The 20,811-nt window shown below is 31.0% G+C and overlaps 2 protein-coding genes across 3 annotated transcripts; one reads left to right on the forward strand and one right to left on the reverse strand.

Annotated features, from left to right (window-relative positions):
* Positions 1-357: 357 nt before the first annotated feature.
* LOC126776226 (protein obstructor-E) lies at positions 358-10,386 on the forward strand. Of its 2 annotated transcripts, none has more exons than XM_050498552.1 (5): positions 358-475; positions 6,418-6,627; positions 7,289-7,477; positions 7,566-7,776; positions 9,868-10,386. In XM_050498552.1, exons 1-5 carry the CDS (start codon positions 430-432, stop codon positions 9,920-9,922), a joined length of 711 nt encoding a protein of 236 aa, XP_050354509.1. In that variant the 5' UTR covers positions 358-429; the 3' UTR covers positions 9,923-10,386. The 2 variants fall into 2 exon arrangements, with proteins under 2 accessions (XP_050354509.1, XP_050354505.1); XM_050498548.1 differs by lacking the exon at positions 9,868-10,386 and adding an exon at positions 8,646-9,732.
* Positions 10,387-10,659: 273 nt separating this feature from the next.
* LOC126776100 (uncharacterized) lies at positions 10,660-19,023 on the reverse strand. The gene is made up of 7 exons (XM_050498391.1): positions 18,949-19,023; positions 18,723-18,863; positions 16,862-16,983; positions 16,266-16,578; positions 12,760-12,887; positions 11,375-11,591; positions 10,660-10,794 (listed from the first exon to the last, which is right to left on the reverse strand). The coding sequence occupies exons 2-7, from the start codon at positions 18,835-18,837 to the stop codon at positions 10,703-10,705; spliced, it is 987 nt and encodes a 328-aa protein (XP_050354348.1). The 5' UTR covers positions 18,838-18,863; positions 18,949-19,023; the 3' UTR covers positions 10,660-10,702.
* Between the last annotated feature and the right edge of the window lie 1,788 nt (positions 19,024-20,811).

Here is a 20,811-nt window from a genome sequence, read left to right on the forward strand (position 1 = left end):
TTTTTTTTTGCTTAAACATGATTTTACAAATCAAACAACTACCGGGTTTATTTTTATGTTTGTTTTTTTGTATCAACATAGTGAAATGTGCTAAATAATAATCAAAATGCATGTACGATCTTAACAGGAATAGTTGATAATTAATTACTTTGTGTATATTAGATAAAAGTAATAAGCAACAGTAAAAGTAATAATAAACCAAAAGTGTGGTTTACTCTACGGGAGAGTTAGAGCCCGATGGTATAGCCGCGGGAACGCGGGGCCGGCGCGGGCGCCCGGACGGTGACGTCGCTTTTCTACGACGCGGCGGCGCGTACGCGGCGTTCGGCTTCCCGATATAAAAGCCTTCATCGCCCATTCACCCGCCCGCAGTGTGTGCTAGAACGTTACAGTGACCACTACTCCCGTGCAAGGACTTATTGTTTAACCATGAATTCACGGTGTTTATTAGTGCTAGCAGCCGCCCTCGGCGTGGGTACGTAGAATTTGAAATATTTAGGGTGCGGCGAAGCGAGCGGATAGTGTGTGTTAAGAAGGATCGATATTGTGTCAATATGCGATCGCAGTCTATAATTGCGAACGCGAAAGCTGTTAGTGTTATCGATATTGGTTTCCACACTGTTTGCATTGCAGCAGAAAGTGCTGTGAATAGAAATTGCAGTCAATTTACTTTGTGGACATGCATTACGCGCCCTTTTTGGGTGGTCTAAAACTCCCATTAACTTGAAAATAATCTGTTAGAAGATGACTTCCTATAATTATTTTCATATTGGTGACGTAGATTTATAATAATAATAAAAAGAAAAAAAACATTAAAAATAATAAAACTTTTGTGCTTAAATCCACATTAGACGAATATAATAAAACATACAATATCCACAATATCTGCCGCTTTTCCGCTACTCAAGTAGCTTTTAATAATGTTACTTGTATATTAAAATATTTTCGTTAGCTTAAAAAATAAAATAAATTTCCACCCTTTTATTACTATTGAGCTGATCTCAGATTTATCACCTTTTTCTCATGAAAAATATTGTATTAATATTTATCAATTCAAATGTATCACATAACTTAAGTTTATTTTATAATAAAATAATTAACCAGATATTTTTATACAAAGAAACTTAATTAATTAGTAAGTAATAAATTTATTATTTATCTTAATACGACGTAATTTAATGAATGTAGCAACTAATGCAAACGCCCCCATTAACTTTCTAACGAACACTTTGAATTGCATAATAACTGAGTATTAGGAGTAAATACATATGTGTGTAGGTTTCTTGATGTAAATAAGATATGTATACGCCAAAAAACCATCTACAGACGATAAAGAAAAAATATCCCGTAAATGCAAAGTAATTAATAATTTAATATATAAATGCATATATATATATTTATATATACATAATTTATGTGTTTTGTAATTAAAATTGTTAAGCAATACAAAGCAATATCAAACACTTTCGAGTCTGTTAACTTACTATAATTATATTAATTAGATCGATGAATTGTAATAAATTATTTTATGTGACAAATAAAAAGATATCGTAATATTTTATTCATATATACAAAACACTTACTTTTACTTTTATTATATGAATTTTGTAAAATATTATGGGGAAAAAACATTAGTAAATAATTAAATTGAAGTTTTACTCAATACTTAAATACTTTTGAAGGGTAAAGCTCTTAATATTTTCCTTATTATCATCAAGTTCATTTAAAATAATTTATTTTTAAAAATACAAAAGTAGTAACTTTTTTATTAGATTTATTAAATGAAGAATGAATTTATAATTAAAATTCGAATGAGTGAATCGTTTCGAAATATCTACATACTTTATAATAGTTCAATGACATATTTCATAAATGTTTTGAAATAGTTTGCATATTTGTCAATCTTATTGTTTTATTTCTTTTTTTGTAACACTGTAGGTAAATATGACACAACGCGCATAAGTTATCATTGAAATAAATATTAAGTTAAATATTACGAAACAGTAATAGAATATAAATTGTTACTCATCCTAGCAGGACGTTGTTCCTTTCATTGATTCGATTATGGAGTTTTACAATCGCTTGTAATTTCTGGCACGTACCCAGTTCTCACGAACTTGCTACGTATGTTTTGCGTAAGATACTTTTTAAGTTATATTTTATAAAGCAATCGTTGCTAACTTACACAAATAGTTCGTAAATAGATCGTATCGATTTTTTTTGTTCTAACCGAAAACTACTGCCCAAGTTCCAAAAAGGCAAATAGCGCAAATTGGTTTAAAAATAAAATTTTAAAGACACGTAAAGATAATTACGATTTAACGTTCAAAAATTAATCGATCGCGAAATTTTATGGTCATTAAAATTAAATATTCATAAAGTTATTATTGCGTGAAGGTATTCAATTATCCAGTCTCGCTGTGCGTGTTTGAATTTCTCAAGAATAAAGAAAACTCGGTGAAAATGATCATGCTGGTTGAGTGCACAGACACACGAGGCCATCGTTTAAACGTTATATTTATCTTTGATCTATTATTAGATTTTAAACATAATCTTTCTACTTAAATGACAAAAACAATGATGGATGAGAGGGCCAGTGTAATTACGTTAAACATTTTAGCTCTCCTTATTGAAGATGTGTTACCGGCTTACTAGGAAATAAGAGTTTTTTTTCCGTGATAATATCTAATGACCAATTATCATTAAGTGACTTACTGAATTATAATTAACAGTATTTAAATTTAATTCAATGATAGTAAGAAATGTTGTTTAATTAGTGATTCTAAAGGAAACAATGCAACGGAAGTTTGATTGTTTTATGCACAAAAATTCTTTTTTTTAACAATGATACCCGTAGCTAACAATACGCCGTAATTCTGTTCATTCTTGTATGAAGGTTATCTGTTAGACACTATACGAAATGAAACGATATAGTGGCTATACATTTCCGTAAGTCACTTTACAGTTATGATATAGAAAATTGGACATTGAGGTCGACCGACAATAATTCTAAATCAGTACGTCCTTCGAAGGCTTGCATATCCGGTGCTCATTGTAATTCATATTGTAAAAAATATGGAGAAAATTTTGCAAAAATGATTCTTATATAGAAGATTTATTTAATAACGACATGTTTTAAACGCCCACGATGACTTTTATCGATATTATTATAAGGCTTTAGATACTTAGAGCGGATATATTGCCGTGTTAATCGTATATGTCACGTTTTATAAATAGTGTTACATTCAATCACAAAGCATCTCAAGCTTATACAGGTATTATTCGTCGGAGATTGTCTGTCCTTCGACACGATGATATAAATAGACTCACGCGGCCCTTGTGTTGTATTGTTTTTATTCTTTAGATACACACATTGCAATATTTTGTATGAAAACCCACGCGAATCAATGAAATGGAGATTAAAAAAATATTTATTTAAATACATAATTTAATTAATAAAAAAATATGTGGTAATAAATAGACGGTAGGTACTCTTACGTTAAGCGCGTCGAACAAAAAAGAAATTCAACAAATATATTCCCTATATTTTCATATATATACTTATATTATTATCCTGAAAATTGACTTTGCACGCACGTTTTTGTATTATTTGCAGTTGAATAAACAGTGTAGGGCGTGGTTTTAGTGACGAAGTCGTGCGAAAAATTCAATTAAGGATGATGTAACTGTTAAGAAACCGCCAGGACTTGTTAAATGATTACCGTGAATACTTATTACAGTTTTAGTTTTAGATGTCACTTCGAATCACTGCACACAATGACATATAAAATTATTAAAAAAAACAGTGATTTATTTTCAGCTTAGAATTTGAAATAAAAAAAGAAAAGTAAGGTAACCAGCCTCTAAATATTTCATTCCTGGCAAATAAATTGTACATATGACAGAATTTAATCCAAATCATGCATTAAAACATGTCATGCATTTCTCTATCAATGCGAACAATCATATGCTATGCCATCGCGACTTAAAATTATAATAAATTTTACAAAACATAATTTCGATGTCGAATTTATTAAATTATAAATAGAGAATTTTAATTATGTATTAATTTAATTCAAAAATTCCAAGTAATTGTGCTGAGAGAAATCCGAACTCCTTTCACTGCATACTCAACAATAACTGTTATATAATCATATTTTAAATATTGCATAAAGGTGCCATAAGATTCAGGTCTGGTTTTGTATTATTTGTATATTTTGTTTTTAGATTAGAATATTATGATAATACGAGTAAATATATATCAGGTAATGATTTGATTATTAAAATACCGATAGAGACTGAATTTTAAGAATGCGTTCTGTCATATTTAAATGCTATTTACGTCTTTCGTAATTGGCATAGTAATATATTCAAAGAAATAAATATTTCAATAAAATTAATTATGCAAATAAAAAAATATAATTCTAAAATAAATATATGTAAATAGATGATATTTTATGTAATCGATCAAGCTGGTTTAAAATTCGGCTAAAGGTCAATCGTGATCGTGTCGAGATGAGCGCGTCGATCTTGAGGAAATCGAAAGTTCCACCCACATTAAGCTGGTTTGGCGTCAATTTTTTTCTTTCACTGTACCACTTAACACTTTACGACCTTTACAATAAATATTTACATAACCATGATCGGTTTTATGTAATTCGTATGTTTATATTTGGTAATAGGTTGCCTTGAGTTAAATTACAAATTTTTGTGTTTTTTTAAACTAAATAAAAACCTCATAAAAATTGTATTCAATTGGAATTTTCGAAATCATAATGGCATTTAAATTTCGAATTAATTACGAATAACACGAAAATTGTAGACAATCGTCAAACCACATAAAAGCTAAGTATTTGTGTCACGGAAACATGCAAATAATACAACCTGCCACTGTTATACAATGTACTCGGCATAGATCAGTAATTATGTCATGCCGCAAACTGCGCGTACGCTCGACCCACAGGGCTCGGGTATCGCTTGCGTAAAGCTCCACTGTGCATACGCAGTGCTAATTGCACACATCGTTTATATTGCCTTGAAAATATAGGTTATGACATGCTTTCTCTTAAAATGAAATATTAACTTATTTTGATAGATACAAACCAGTGAGCAAAATTTTTTTTCTCATTTTTTTTCGACTTATCATTTCAAAACAGTTATATCGCAGTATTTTAATTTTTTTTAATGTTTAATAAGTTAGATCGTATTATTTATTAATAATATATTTTTTAATAAATGCTGCTTATAAGTGACTATTTTATAAATTGTTTAGATTTGTAATTGATCTATTTCAAATTGCGCACAGTTATTAAGTTTTAATCTTGTGGAATGTGTTAGCCGTTAACCTCGCTACCGTTAAATCAATAAACGAGACTTGCTGCCTTCGCTTATGCAGATGAGCTTATGGTAACTTTTGAATAGAAAATTAACTTTACGTGACAAACATTTCCAAACACTGCTTGTATATAAATAGGACCATCATAATTAATTTAAAGTACACCATGTCTATACTAAAATAATATTAAATTTTAACTTAAAAACTATTGCATCTAATTTATAATAGTTGGAAAATGTTAAGCATATTTCTTCCTATAGTTTTCATTTTTCATAATTTAAAAAATAATGATTGTCATATGTTTTGTTTTGCAATTATAATACATATTACTGTATTGAGAAATAACTTAGACGTTCTTCTTCTCTGTAAATGTCAACTGGTATCGAACCGGTTAAGCATGACATAACATGCACAGTAACACGTAATTACTTTAACGAAACGTATTTGGTAATTAAGATTTCTTCAAAATCAATCGCTTGGAAATCTCTAAAGGAAATATATAAGGAGCCGAAATATAATTGTTTCCAGTAAAGTTAGATTTTTTTGTAAGATTTATAAGAACATGCTATGCAATTAAATACAATTATTAAAAAACTTTTAAGACCAGCAGTCGTGATTAATTAAAACGTAAAATAATTGGGCTCTTTGTTTCGGTGAAACTGCGAGAGGCTAGTATTAGATTATTAATAATGCATATACAGTGGAGGTTTTCTGATAAATCGAATTTTGGTATGAGTAACAATGAGTAGGTTAGTGACTAGTGCGTTGCTCAACACAAGTTTGTCACGTTGCATTCCGCGGAGAAAGAGCGGCCCTGCCCGCGACCGGTATGTTGCAAAATCTGTTGCGTGCTATAATCACAGATTAGTAAAACCTAGAGGTGACTTGTTTTGAAATTACATTATAAATTTAAGAAGACGATTTGAGATTATCTGGTTATTAATATATATTCTATATAATAGTATACATATTCTATTTTAAACACGAACAATTTACAATTTTCTACTAGTTGTTAATTTTAATTGTTTTTGTGTATTTTTTTTATTCGTGAAATATATTTAAAGCTATTTTGTTTTGTTTAGCTGTCGCCCAAGAATCCTTCAAATGTCCCGATGACTTCGGCTTCTATCCTCATCACATCTCTTGCGACAAATACTGGAAGTGTGACAACGGCATCGCTGAACTGAAGACTTGCGGTAACGGACTCGCCTTCGATGCTTCTGATTCCAAATATTTGACTGAAAACTGTGACTACCTCCACAACGTTGAGTGCGGCGAAAGGACGCAACTTGGTGAGCATTGAACGATTGATTAAATTTTTACTTTAAACATTATTTTAACTTATATAATAATTTAAGATATAGTAAAAATAAGAAAAAAATAAAAAAAATATATAAAATTTGAGTGTATTACTAGAAAAGTTTATTATAAAGATATTTTTTGATAGTTTAAGTACTTAATGTCAATTATGTTTGAAATATTAAAATAAAATATTATTTGGACCGTAAGCAACGCGGAAGTACAGTGAAACAATTTCATTTTATGATTCATGATATTTATTAATCATATATTAAAACGATACTATTGATAAATGGCCAAGGTTGAAGAGTATATGATAATAATGTGTAACAAGTCCTACCAGGATATAACTGAAGGTCACTCGGTTAATACTTACGGATGGATGTGAAGATTTGACATTTACGTTTACATAAATTCCATAATACGTTCTATATTAATAACCTTGACTAGTGAAATTAATTAAAATTGGTCTTCGTAATAATATTCAAAAAAATGTTTAAATATTAATATTATTATGGTATTAAAATATTTTACTCTTATTATGCGAATCAAAAGGTCAATATATATTATATTAAGTTTATTATGATTAGAATCTAAAGTTACTGTGTTTATAGGTTTTATTGATGAAAGTTTAACTTTGTCTTATTCCTACAGAGCCCCCAATCTCAACTCCCCACTGCACGAGATTATACGGTATCTTCGCTGACAATGCTAAGTGTGACGTGTTCTGGAACTGTTGGAACGGTGAAGCTTCTCGCTACCAGTGCAGTCCTGGACTCGCTTACGACAGAGAAGCCCGTGTGTGCATGTGGGCTGACCAGGTCCCTGAGTGCAGAAATGAGGGTAAGTTACAGTACACTTGATCATGGTCACTTATTGATTTGATTGTATTCTTGATCTAATAATAGCATTACATCCTCATGTTATTCAGAAGTAGCAAATGGTTTCTCTTGCCCCGCTCCTGGTGAGGTTTCCAACGCTGGATCTTTCAGTCGTCACGCCCACCCTGAAGATTGTCGCAAATACTACATCTGTCTCGAGGGAGTAGCCCGTGAATACGGTTGCCCGATCGGAACCGTCTTCAAGATCGGTGATGCTGATGGCACTGGTAACTGCGAAGACCCCGATGATGTTCCCGGATGGTAAGCTTGATGACTCTTTAACTAATCTCGTGAACTTACCTTCTCGTTCAAGGAAAACAGTTTTGACTAAACAACTTGAACTCTATTTACTTCTAAACTCAATAGTTGGATTCCACTGGTCGTGTTTTAAAAGTCAAATAACAACTTTAATTTTGCCCTGTAACCCAATGTCTTCCTTGTGACTAACAATACATCTGCACATTCTACTGTGATTACCGGTCTATATTATGCGTATAAAGTATAATATAAATAAAATAAAGATAAACAAAAGCTCATCAAAACACAGGAGTATGCGTAACGCCATTTACAGTATTTTAGGTTATGTTGTAGTCATGTAGCTCGTGGTCAATGGCGAATTGTATGAGTGCCGGAGAATGATGAGTGTGAGAATAAGCGATGAAGATAATGAGCGGTAATTTATTGTAACGTAACATTTGTGATGACGCCTGAAATTAGACTCGCCAGTACGTCAAATTAACACTGATTTACTATTATTATTATATTTATAAAATCGCGTATTTCGTCAAATAAATCAATAGTAAAGGAAAAATTAATAGAAATGAAAGTCGTTTCTTTGTTTTTTTCAAAGCAATTTACATAATATAAAGAAAAATAAAATTTCTCGAGTTGAGCGAGCGAATAGGTTTTAGTATTCTTGTTGCCATTTCAAGGCAGTTCACTCGATTGAGCGTTGTGAACGAGTTCTTGTTACACAATTAATGATACTCTTAGTCACAACTTCTCATAGTAAAAGTTGCTAGAATTGTAATATTTATAAAAGATTGCGAAAATATTAAAGTAACAATATAAAGTTTAGATTAATTTAGTTGGTAGAAGCGAGAGGTAGTAAGGTTAGCGTACCTTTTCAGCGAGGACTACTACGGAGATTTGGATCTGAAGTCAATCCGCAAGAGCGAACTGCTCGCCGGGCTCCAGGGCAGCGGAGCACACACCACCCAGCCCAAGATCAAACCTCGTCCCCAAAAAGAAAACTAAATACTCATCTTCCCACCCTAACCTTTTAATACTCACAACTTTACGATCCCAACATAGCACAAGCAACTAAAACCTGAACAGGTTTCCATATTAAATCACATAGCTCAGATAATAAAACGTTGCTTTTGATGTGTTTAAGATTTAATTTCAGGTTCAAATTCGTATATTTTAAATGATTGAAGCCAATTTGACTTGTATTCATTTCCATTTGCCAAATACTTTTCTCGCTGTAACATTTAATAACAGTTTCGGAAGGCAGGTTAGAAAGTTTATAGAAAACATACAGCTGTATTTATTTTATATTATACGTAGATTTGATAACGTCCTGTTAGGTAATATCGAGATCGAATTTTACCACGTCATGATTTTTTATGATAGAATTGTAATTTGTTATTTGTAATTAAGATAATTCTATTTGAAAATGGGTTTGCATTTATGAGCTTAAGATGTGAAACGATGCAACAGGACATATAACTTAAATTCCGATTGTAACAGCCACGACCTTGTAAATAATTTATGTACTGATTTTTCGCTGCGACTGAGTGTTGTCGTTCGATATAGAAACTGTAATACTTAAGATTTATGTTTAGTGATAAAAATAAACAAAATATATAAAAAAAATAAAATGTTGTGTGATTTTCGTTCTTCTAGAATTGCACAATGCACGATGTCTCCCTGTAACACAAACTTTCACATCCACTCTGTTTCCTATTTTATTGCATTCACTTTCTAATAACATTTTAATACTATCTTGTATCTCTTTCAGTAATTTCTTGTTCTCTTAGTTTGTATATATTCAACTAGTAATACTCGTCAGGCTTTTGCTCTACAATACCAAAACCATAGGTGGTTTTGTTAACATGAGGTATGTGTCTTCGTATTTCATAAATCTTTATGTTTTAAGCAAATTTATCTAACATTTTACCAGGAATTATTGGAACTTTTAATTTGGATATGAACTAACGAAAAATGTGACTATTTTTCATTAAATTTTTATGTTATCAAATTTTTTAAATTGTATGCTATATTTTATATTTGGCTTGAAGGTTAAAATTAAATGAGCATTTTTTTAAAACTTGTTTAATTGTTTTACAGCGAAGATTACTACGGTGACGTTGACCTGAAGGCCCTCAAGAAGTTGGGATTCTGAATGTCAAGGAGCGACTCCAAGGACAGACTGAAGTTAAACCCTTATGATTTGCTTAAAAAGTAAAAAAGCCCTCTTCAGTCTTTAGAAAATTTAAAAATTCGTGATTATTATATACGTTCAATGTTCAAAAATAGTTTGCACAGAAAATAAATCTGATGGTCGGTCTGAAGGGGCGCTCGAGTTGGATGAGATTTAAAAATTAGAAGATTGCGGCGTGTTTAGTTTTTTAAATATATTGTACAGTTTTTTGTCAAAAAATTTAACTTCATGAAAATGAAAATTTAATTGTTGGCAAAAAATATTAAGACTTGTCGCTTTCAAAGTAACTACTTTGACATGGTACCATATATTGTGGTGCTGTGTCGAAATAAAAATGTTTTAGTCATTTAATTTAGGTTTAAGTTTTAAATGAATAAGTTAATATTTTTTTATGAATTAATGTAAATAAAGTCGTAACCAAAATATTTTTTTTATTTATTATCACAATATCAATAAATTTATTTGAAGATCTTTGTTTTAAATAGTCTTTTTTTCTGACAAAATATCAATAAGCTTTAATAAATCCAAGATTCGTAGTAATACTGCTCAATTATACAAACTAGTTTTGAATAAATAATGAAGTTAATGAATATTAATTTAGTGCAAAAAAACACAGTAGTTATTAATATTATTATAATACTGATAGTTTAGTACAACATACAAAATTAAAAGATATACAATTTAGTAAGAAGTAAGAGTGTCAAATTCTAAAATATAATAAGCCTTACAAAAAAGTGATATTTAATTATCTTCATTAACTTGATCCATTCGGTTAAGTTCAAGTTGGCGAATGGCATCTTGACGAGAAAAAGCGACGTGTGTAGACGACCATGCTAGAAAGAAAGGTAATATGTCTAAAGATTGAAAAATTTTGTAAATACATATTGTCAAAGAAACAACTTAGTAACTCTAATAATGTCTAGTGGAAGGTTTTTTTGATTCTTCAAAATAGCAACTTCTGATTTTAAAGCATCACTTATATTCCTCTTTGTCCAAGATTTAAATGAATATTAATTAGAATTAAAATATTAATCATAAGAATGAATAATAATGTAATTAAAATATTGAAATCAAGTTTTATTTGGGAAAATGGGCTAAATGAACTGTTTGATGGTCACGTTAACAATGAGATATCTTGTGCTTGTTAATACACCGACTTATTCATTATTCAAACCGAATGGAACTGAAAATAATATGTATTGCTGTTTAACTGTAGAATAATTGTTGTTGTGTGATTTGATGGTATCCACACAAACAGGCCTATGCACAAAACTTTACCCCTGATAAAAATACTTGATATAAGTAGCTTAAATTATCTAATACGAGAATATTCATTCGATATATTCTGGTGATTTGTGGTATTTTAATACCAATGACAGCAACTTTTAAGAAGTTAATCTGAAACAGACATACTTTGTGTATTATATTCCATTTTATTTATCACGACTTTCTTGTCTGCGGGAGCTGACGTCGAAGATGGAATAGCTGGTGCAGTAAAACCAGGTACGTTTTGTATAATAGAGTTTGCTTCTGAAGAAGATGACGTCATTTGTGTAGTTGATGGAACCTTCGTTGTTTCAAGAGTGACGTTGCATTCAACTCTACTTTTATAGTCACACACTCCAAGATTCTGAAAAATATTTGAAATAAATATTAGAATTCAATTAGGTTCAATTTTTATTGTTAGAATTAGCGGTAAAATGAGATGATTATGCCGGTTCTTCTCAGTTGGGTGTTTATTTTCGAAAATTGTTAAAAATCTATCCTAGTGGTAGATTTTTGACAATTTTCAAATCAATAATTAGGTTTAACGCTTCTATATTAAATATGATTTTTGAGTTTTGATTTTGACTTTGACATTACCTTGATGTTTCGATGTTGATTGCAAAAGCATTTTTAAATTTTTTGTCATCTTGGATCTAACTGTTAATGTTTCTTTATTTATTCAAAACACATCAATACAAAATTTTTGTGGTTTATTTATAACTTGTAATACCTACGCCGATGATCGTGCATTGGGCCGTAATACTAGTATGTTTTCAGATGTGTTAAGAATATGAAAAACTAATTTCAAGTCATATTATTATGCAGGCCTGACGCGAACCAAACGTACTACTGTTCTACGAATTGATTTTACCCGTGGATTACTTGAAGAGTGGCAAGTATAACCTCTTAACTATAGAAGTCAATATTATTGGTCTTATTATGGAAATTAATAAAAATAATGAATTTGATAACGTTATATTTGCTCTACTAAAAGTTCATCAGTGTAACTGAATGCGTATGATAATGAAGGATACAATAAAAATGATTCGGTGTCTTGTTTAGAAAGGCAAGTGGCCTTGCCGTCTAGGATTAAATTGTTCATCTGCACAGGATTTGCGGATCGATTGCCTACGTTGAGAATAAGTATTTTATATCTTTTTTATACCGTTTTATTGAGGTCTAAGGTTTTATGTTAACAAAGATTAGTTAGAAAAAAAACAAGACAAATACAAGTTAAAAAAAAGAAAAAGGAAAGCTCAAGAAAAGCCTTGCTATATAAACATAATTGCGGACCTTAACATGATGCCTGCAAAGGCCGATCTTATCACACAAGTAGTGATCTTTTCCAGATAACCCTACATTAAGATACTTGCTAGACCTAACGGGCGAGTGCATTATACATAAATGCATATACATATATAAAAATGTGTACAATACATACACAAAAACATATATACATTTATATACCATACAACATATATCATTACATATATACATCATGGCACGTAAGCATTAATAAAGATAAAAATTACCTCGCTATAGACGAGATCAGCGGGACACTTGAATCTGACTGGAAGACCGCTTACGCATACGAAAAATTCGTTGCAGTCAGCTTCGTTAGTGAACGCTTCGAAGTCCTTATTGCATGGTGGTCGTGGATCTGTGGTATTAAATGTGAATCGATAGATAGAAATATAAATACCTAGGTCACATAGTCACCGAGGATTTATCTGACGATGCTGACACAGGTTCGCATGTTGGACAAATGACGTAAAAACTACTCTTTTTAAAGCGTACTGTCAAAACTTATACACATGCAGCCTGTGGCTAAAGTATACGCGGAGGGCCTTCAATGCTCTGCGCTTACAGTATAACGATGTATTCAGGATACTGTTGGGATTGCCGCGCTTTTGTAGTGTATCATTGATGATTGCTGAAGCCCGTGTGGATGAGTGCTATGACGTCATTCGAAAGAGAGTAGCCTCTATAACGGCTAGGATGTGCGGAGTTTCTAACGGTATCTTAAATGCATTGATGCTGAAGATGGATAACCCATTTGTCAAACATCCCCAATGTTCAACTTAAACTGTAACTTCATATATCTACTCGTTGTTTTAAACCTTACTGGTGATAGAGCTTTGTACAAGCTCGTCTGGGTATGTACCCACTCATCACTACCACTATCACTCAACAACACTATGGATATTTATTTATCTATAAATAAACATTTATTATTATAAATCATACAATAAATAGGGGGAGGGGGGCATTGCTGATGCTGGAAAAATCCTTACTGTAAAACCCAATAATATTTTTTATAGTCCCGACCAGGCTTGAATCTAGAACCTCGAGATCTGCGGTCATATGAGCTAGTAAATAAATAAGCAATGCAGTTATACATATTTATAATAAGAAAAAACCGTGATTAACAATTAGTGTCTAATAAAAGTACATTTTTATAAAGACTACGTCAATTTAAGTTCATATATGGTTTTTATTACTCGTTTAAAAAACAAATGCGTCATTTCTGTTATGAGACGTTCATTTCCTAATTTGTACATATAGAAATATATTTAACTTACGGTTAACAAAAGTTTAAAATACAACAGATGTTTGTTCCTAAGTCGTAAAAGTTTTATGATTTCAACAAATATACAAAACAAACTTTAATTATATTTTACATAGATGCATGTTCAATACCTTTTTAGGCATGTAATAAAGCTATAATAGATAAGCCTTGTTATTGTAAGGTAGGCGGACTAATGGGTCACCTGATGGTAAAGCTGAGGTCGTAAAAAATATTTACCATTCCTTTCATCAACAGCGCGCCATCAATCTTGGGAACTAATATGTTAGATCCCTTGTGCCTGAAGTTACATTGGCTCACTCACCCTTCAAATCGGAGTACGACAATACTAAGGATAGTTGTAGAAAAATATGACAAGGGGTTGCACGAAGCCCTACTACCATTTCCTGAACAACTTCGAGAGGAACTCCGTTAAGAGCTATTGATTCCGGACTGACGTTTTCATTCAAAATTATCTTGGTTTTCTCCAAATTTCCAGAAACCAATTTGAGCACAAGAACCAATCAGGCTGCTCAGCATATATTGAATGTCTTGCGCAGTTTTTGCTACGATGACGATATTGTCTGCAAATCTCAAGTGCGAAAGGTACACGCCTATTATGTTTATGCCCCACCCTTCCTAGTGCAGTGTCTTAAACATATCCTCTAATGCATTAGTGAACAATTTCGGTTAAATGACATCCCCTTGTCTCACTCCTCGGTGCAAGAGGATAGAGTCAGACTGCTGATTTTGTACTTTGACGGTCATAACAGCAGCGTCTTGCAGACCTTTCAGCACTTGGTTTTTTTTTTTTTTTATAGAATAGGAAGGTGGACGAGCATATGGGCCACCTGATGGTAAGTGGTCACCAAACGCCCTTAGACATTGGCATTGTAAGAAATGTCAACCATGGCTTATAGCCAATGCGCCACCAACCTTGGGAACTAAGATTTTATGTCCCTTGTGCCTGTAATTACACTGGCTCACTCACCCTTCAAACCGGAACACAACAATATCAAGTATTGCTGTTTTGCGGTAGAATATCTGATGAGTGAATGTATGAAATGAATAAGAATCGCCAATCGATTTGACACCGTTGTAAGGACTCCAGAACAGACCAGGTCACAATATAATAAACAGTCAGCCAGCACAGGGGCTGATTATACTCTTCGGTATATTATTCCTTCCTTATTATTATAAAAAATGTTTCAGAATTTCAATTTAATGGAACACAATCACATACTGTCACATATACAGGCACATTAATAATATTCTTAGAATCGAGGTTCCATTGATATACATATTAATATAATTTATAAGGAAAAATGTAGTAATTTAAAATATTCATCAAAGCCTTTCAATTTATGTTATTGAGTCATTATCGATTTGCAGCGAGAAATATAAATGTATAAAATTTTACATTACAAACATTCTCAACCAATACAATCGATTGGTTTATTTTATCTTTAATTTTCTTTTAATAAATAAAATATGAAAAGTAGCCTTACTTAAATATAAAGTTTAAGATTCAAATTCGAAAATAAATAAAAGTAAAATTTTCTTCAAATACTCTCGAAATTTTTATAAAATTTATTGATATGACATAATTTTTCATTTATGTTATATTAATTAATTTTCTATAATAAAATTCGTCTTAATAAAATTAACGCCCGCTCGTTATTACTTAGACAAATACCCGAAATTGATGTAATTATTTAAGAAAATACTTTTTTCTTAACGCATAATATTAATAAAAAGAATGTCCTCCAGACCGACTTCGGTCACAGAAGCCAATCTCAGGAGAGATTAGCCAACTGCGCAGGACATATTATAGTGCAAAAGTGTATGCGCAAAAACAGGTGTACTCTCTATTCCCTAAGGCTCATAACCCGATGGGACGGCAATCCGACACGATCGGAAAGAGTTTAGGTGCAGGGCCAACGGGACGGGACGGGAGTGTACACACATCCAACTTCCAGACTCCGAGCTGCTACTGAGAATTTTTCGAGGGAAAAATCCAATAACATTTTTTTTTTTTTTTATAGAATAGGAAGGCGGACGAGCATATGGGCCACCTGATGGTAAGTGGTCACCAAACGCCCTTAGACATTGGCATTGTAAGAAATGTCAACCATCGCTTACATAGCCAATGCGCCGCCAACCTTGGGAACTAAGATTTTATGTCCCTTGTGCCTGTAATTACACTGGCTCACTCACCCTTCAAACCGGAACACAACAATATCAAGTATTGCTGTTTTGCGGTAGAATATCTGATGAGTGGGTGGTACCTACCCAGACGAGCTTGCACAAAGCTCTACCACCAGTAAAATTTTATTGGTCATTGAACCCAGGACCGCCTGGCCTTACATCTAGTCATTAAACCAATGCCTTAATGTATAAGTAATATTTAAAAAAAAATATTTAAATATGTTTAAATTACATAATATAATATATAAAAATAAAAATACATACCTTTCAATTTCCTATCTCTGCAGTCAACGTTATAGGGGTAGTCACAGAACCCTTCATTGGAGAAAACAAGACCAGTTGGACATTCCTGCTCAAACGCCCAACCATCCCAGCAGTTTAAGAAATTGTTGCACAGATTCGGTGAAGGTATTTGAGCTCGCTTTCCTGAACAGAGAGGATTGATTTCCACTATTGGGTCTCTATATGTTAGAATGAAAAGCTTGTTCTGGTAAATGGGGTCTCTGTTGATCTTCTGTATCACTGCGTCCGAGACTGGTACCATATAAGCTATGGAAGTTTTCCCCAAGTTTGTTGGCTAAAAAGAACAAATATTTCATTTTAAAAATAATGTTGAGAACTGATCTATGTACATTATTTTTTGTCGGCATGAGTATGTATAGCTAAGTAGGGAGAATTTGAAAAAATCAACGTATGTAAATGTAGTATATTTCAAGATATATATTAAATAGTGATGTTTTTTGATTTGATTGCAATGGTTATTTTCTCTTAAATTTATTAAGCAGAGATGAACTGCTGCTATCGTTTTATTAAATTTATAATTTGATAGTTATACTGTATTTTTAAACCAAGTTACTTACGAAAATGGGACTTAAAAACGTGTTTAAGAAACTCCAATAGAATAGGTTTTCTTGGTCATTCTGTCCAATGTGGTAAAGGGGGTTTCCGTAAGTTTTTACTAAGCGACCTTGTTCATCATAAACTGTGGAAAGATTTCAAATATCACAATTAAATGAACTGAAATATGAAAATTAAATAAGAAAAATATGAAAAAAATCACGGTGGTAATTAAAATAAAAAACAGATATTAATTCTAACAAAAATGAGGAAAAATAAAACATTTGCCTTGCCTGCGTCTAGTGAAACGAAGTATCGATGTTCAAAATAAAGCACTGGTTCAAAAAAGCAACGACAGATCTAAGAAAAACAGGTGATAAAAAGCGGTAGGAGCTTTTATCGCCTGTTAGTTGTTACTTCTGTTTTTGTTTTAATTTTATAGCTAATGAATTTTTAACGCTTTCTTGTAACATGTTGTAACAATCAAATTTTATAATAAAATATTTCTGTACAATGAAGTGTACTAATAAAATAAACAATGACTAAAAAAATAATATATATATATATATATATATATAGTATATAGCATCAAAGTCAATCTATGAATAAATGATTATCTAATATTTTTGTATAATGTTAGTGATAAAGTTGCATAAGAACCCTTTTTTTACACAAATTAAGGATTCTAATTATAAATTAAGAACTTATTGTACCAAAAAGTCCATATTTGTTTCCTCCTAGACCAATTTTACTAATAGTGAGTTTAAAATAGGAATATATATTAGATATAGGAAAATAAGTTATAGCTAAGAATACTGAGTATGTTACTGCAGATTTAAAACGTTATTCACCCACATGTTAAATTCGTCGTAAAATCTTGAATTATCAATTGATGCATACACAATTTAAAACCAATTATGTGTATTTTAAAATAACCAACAAGAACGCAATATCTCATGATTTCAACGAAAAATCTAACTTTATGTAAACCGATTAACATATACTTATGTTTAACTTACATTTACATATATTGTATTGTATCCCTACACGTCGAGAAATGGATGCAAAGCGATTAACAAGTAATATTGCCCTAGGCTTCGTTTATTACGAAGCAATGTATCATTGTTAACATGAAAGACGCATTGCGGTCAGCGTCCGGGAGACTATTGATATGTGTATAATAAATTTATAAGGAAGATAAAATTACAAGGGTAATAAACTTCGTACAGCTCGCGGTGGGATCATATTAAAGATATAAATAAAAATAATGTTAAAGTAAAAATATGAAAGAAACTCAGAGTCAGTTCAGAAGTCAGGGCTGTATTATTAAGATATGTAAAAATGGCATAAAATTATTTATTAATTATTTATACATATATAAAGAAATATGAGTAAATTTATTTTAAGAAATATTTATAAGTTTTATTCTGGTACTATCCATAGTCCGAATTGGTGATACTTTTACGAACATTTAAAACTTTATTACGTGTATTAAAAAGCCTAAACACACTTTACATATTATGAATATATAAATTATATATCAATATATAAATTATATGTCAAAATTAATGCTCTTCAATAGCTATAAAAAAAAGAAATTCGTTTAACAACAGAGGATAATAAGGTGCTAAGCAATTTAGTCTTTATTTGTATATATGTGACAATAAAGAAATTGGAAATTAAAGTAGAACAAAATGTTTAAAGCAAATAAATTCATATATGTATTCAATAAAGATTATGGTCGATTTTCGACCACTGGAAGAACACTAGTTAAATTCAACTGAAAATCTATCTACGAACATTATTTTCTTATAATCTCTTTTAATATAAAAAAAAAACAAATCTTTTTAATAATTTAAAATAAAACCTAACTATAATACTTACAAAGTAATCTCTTCTGCCTAGCACTTTTTTCAGTAAGTTTATTAAAAAATGGACTGGCCTCACTTCGAGCGCCGCACGCCGCGTATGCGAAAACGATCAAAGTAAGGATTTTCATTTTCCTACCACTTTGCTCTAGTAAGACTACAAGGGCAATGTCAGGGATACAGCTAAATCCTAGCTTTTATAGCGTCGCATGGTAAAAACAAGTAATATATAAAGTACATACGTGGGTTAAAGACAGGACCAAAAGATCGTCCTAAAAGGATATACTTGTTGCAGTATAAGCGAGTGTATTGCTCAGTTAAAATCTTTATCGGGTATTTTGTTTAAGTTTTTGCGGTTAATTTAATTTTTTATGATTATGGGCTATTGTTATTAAATTCCATTAAAAGTTTAGTTTATGGTTATGAGTTTTATTCAGTGAACACTTTTATGATGTTTTTAGTTTGTGAAGTTACTTTAAATCACTGAGAAAATGCTGCAATTTACGTAAAATTTGGATTTTGTAAAATGTTAGGTCATTTTATTTAAAAAAATTCAAACAAATATATAAATAACCTATAATCTTGAATACAAACACACATTATACAAATTTTCTATTGCTAAATTGCTAAAATAATTTGCTTAAAAATACTTGTCAATAATTTTTAAATTAAAAAAAAAGTAAAAGAACCTATTTAATAATAATAAATCTAATATCAAGTCATAAAAAATCTGTTTATAATATATATTCCATCGCCAAACATAAATACTTAGTATTTTTGTTTAAAGAGTGAGTCAGCCAGTAACTACAGGCACAAGGGATGGTTAATTGTTCTTACAGTGCCAGTGGGTGGTGATGAATCACTTGCCATTAAGGAAAAAAAAATCTAATTATTGTATTTCATTTCATCATTGGATTTTTTAGTAAAATCATGTTCTTACAATTTTTTAATGATAGCTTGTGGTCTATTTTCCGTAAATATATAAATAAAAGTAAAATAAATTTAACCTATCTTGCATTCAACTTACAAAAAGAAACATTCAAAACATATTACACCTTCTTTTTAAATCTGGTTATATTCCAAAAAGAAATAAAAATAAACCTGAACATGGCTGTGAATATTATAATTTATCTTATTTTATAGAAAGACGGTACAAGGAAAGCCGTAGCCGGCGTGTTTGAATCATGAATGCGATCTAAATGCACCTATGCATCACCGTTCAGACAGCTATCCTGATAGCATCAGAGTACCCGTGGATCCCGTACGTTACATTATTCAAACGAATGCCCATCTTGATTCTCTTGCTTCCTCACTGACGTACCCCAGCGTGTACTGTCAATCAATTCCTTTGTAAGGAGTAAAATATTATAAATGCATTTAACATGCTTGATGTGTTGTCGTTTAAACTGCGTCTAGTATCTTCCAAGTTATATTCAAACACAAATGTTATTTAATAAGTACGAAGAATTATAATAATTATTATAATTTATAATAATTATAAATTCTGTGATTAATAAATCCGCATATTGCCTTTTGTTTAAACAAAAGTGTATAGTTATGTAAATATACAAAACATATCTTATAGTATAACATTTTATCTTTTATAAACATATTAAGTTTGGTTTCAAATATAATATAAAGCTTATCTTATCTCAGAAATAATCTAAAGAATTATTATCTGCTTTCACATTAATCTCTTATAGGTATAATTGATGATTTTACTATAAATATTTATATTCTTTGTTAAATTGCAACCGTAATAAGAATCTTCATTGCATGCATATATTGGTATTGTAAACGCGTGGGTCCAGTCTCGTTTACTTAATTACTAGGCAGTGTTGGATACACGCCAACGCCTACGTAACTATTTTAATTAGCACCTTTACTTACACTTTAAGTCGCTTAAGGATTCCATTAGTTTTTAAATTCAGGAATTTTGAATTAAACAACATGACTTTTAAATAAAAAGTCCATTATATTTTATGCCTTGACTTTATGACTATCATATGCATTACGATAAAATAAATTACAGACAACCATGAAAGGAAAGACTTATTAACAAAATACATTTAAAAAAATTGTATTATTTATAAGAATACATATTA

This window comes from Nymphalis io, chromosome 2 (assembly GCF_905147045.1).
Source record: "Nymphalis io chromosome 2, ilAglIoxx1.1, whole genome shotgun sequence".
In the NCBI taxonomy this organism is placed as follows: Eukaryota; Metazoa; Arthropoda; class Insecta; order Lepidoptera; family Nymphalidae; genus Nymphalis; species Nymphalis io.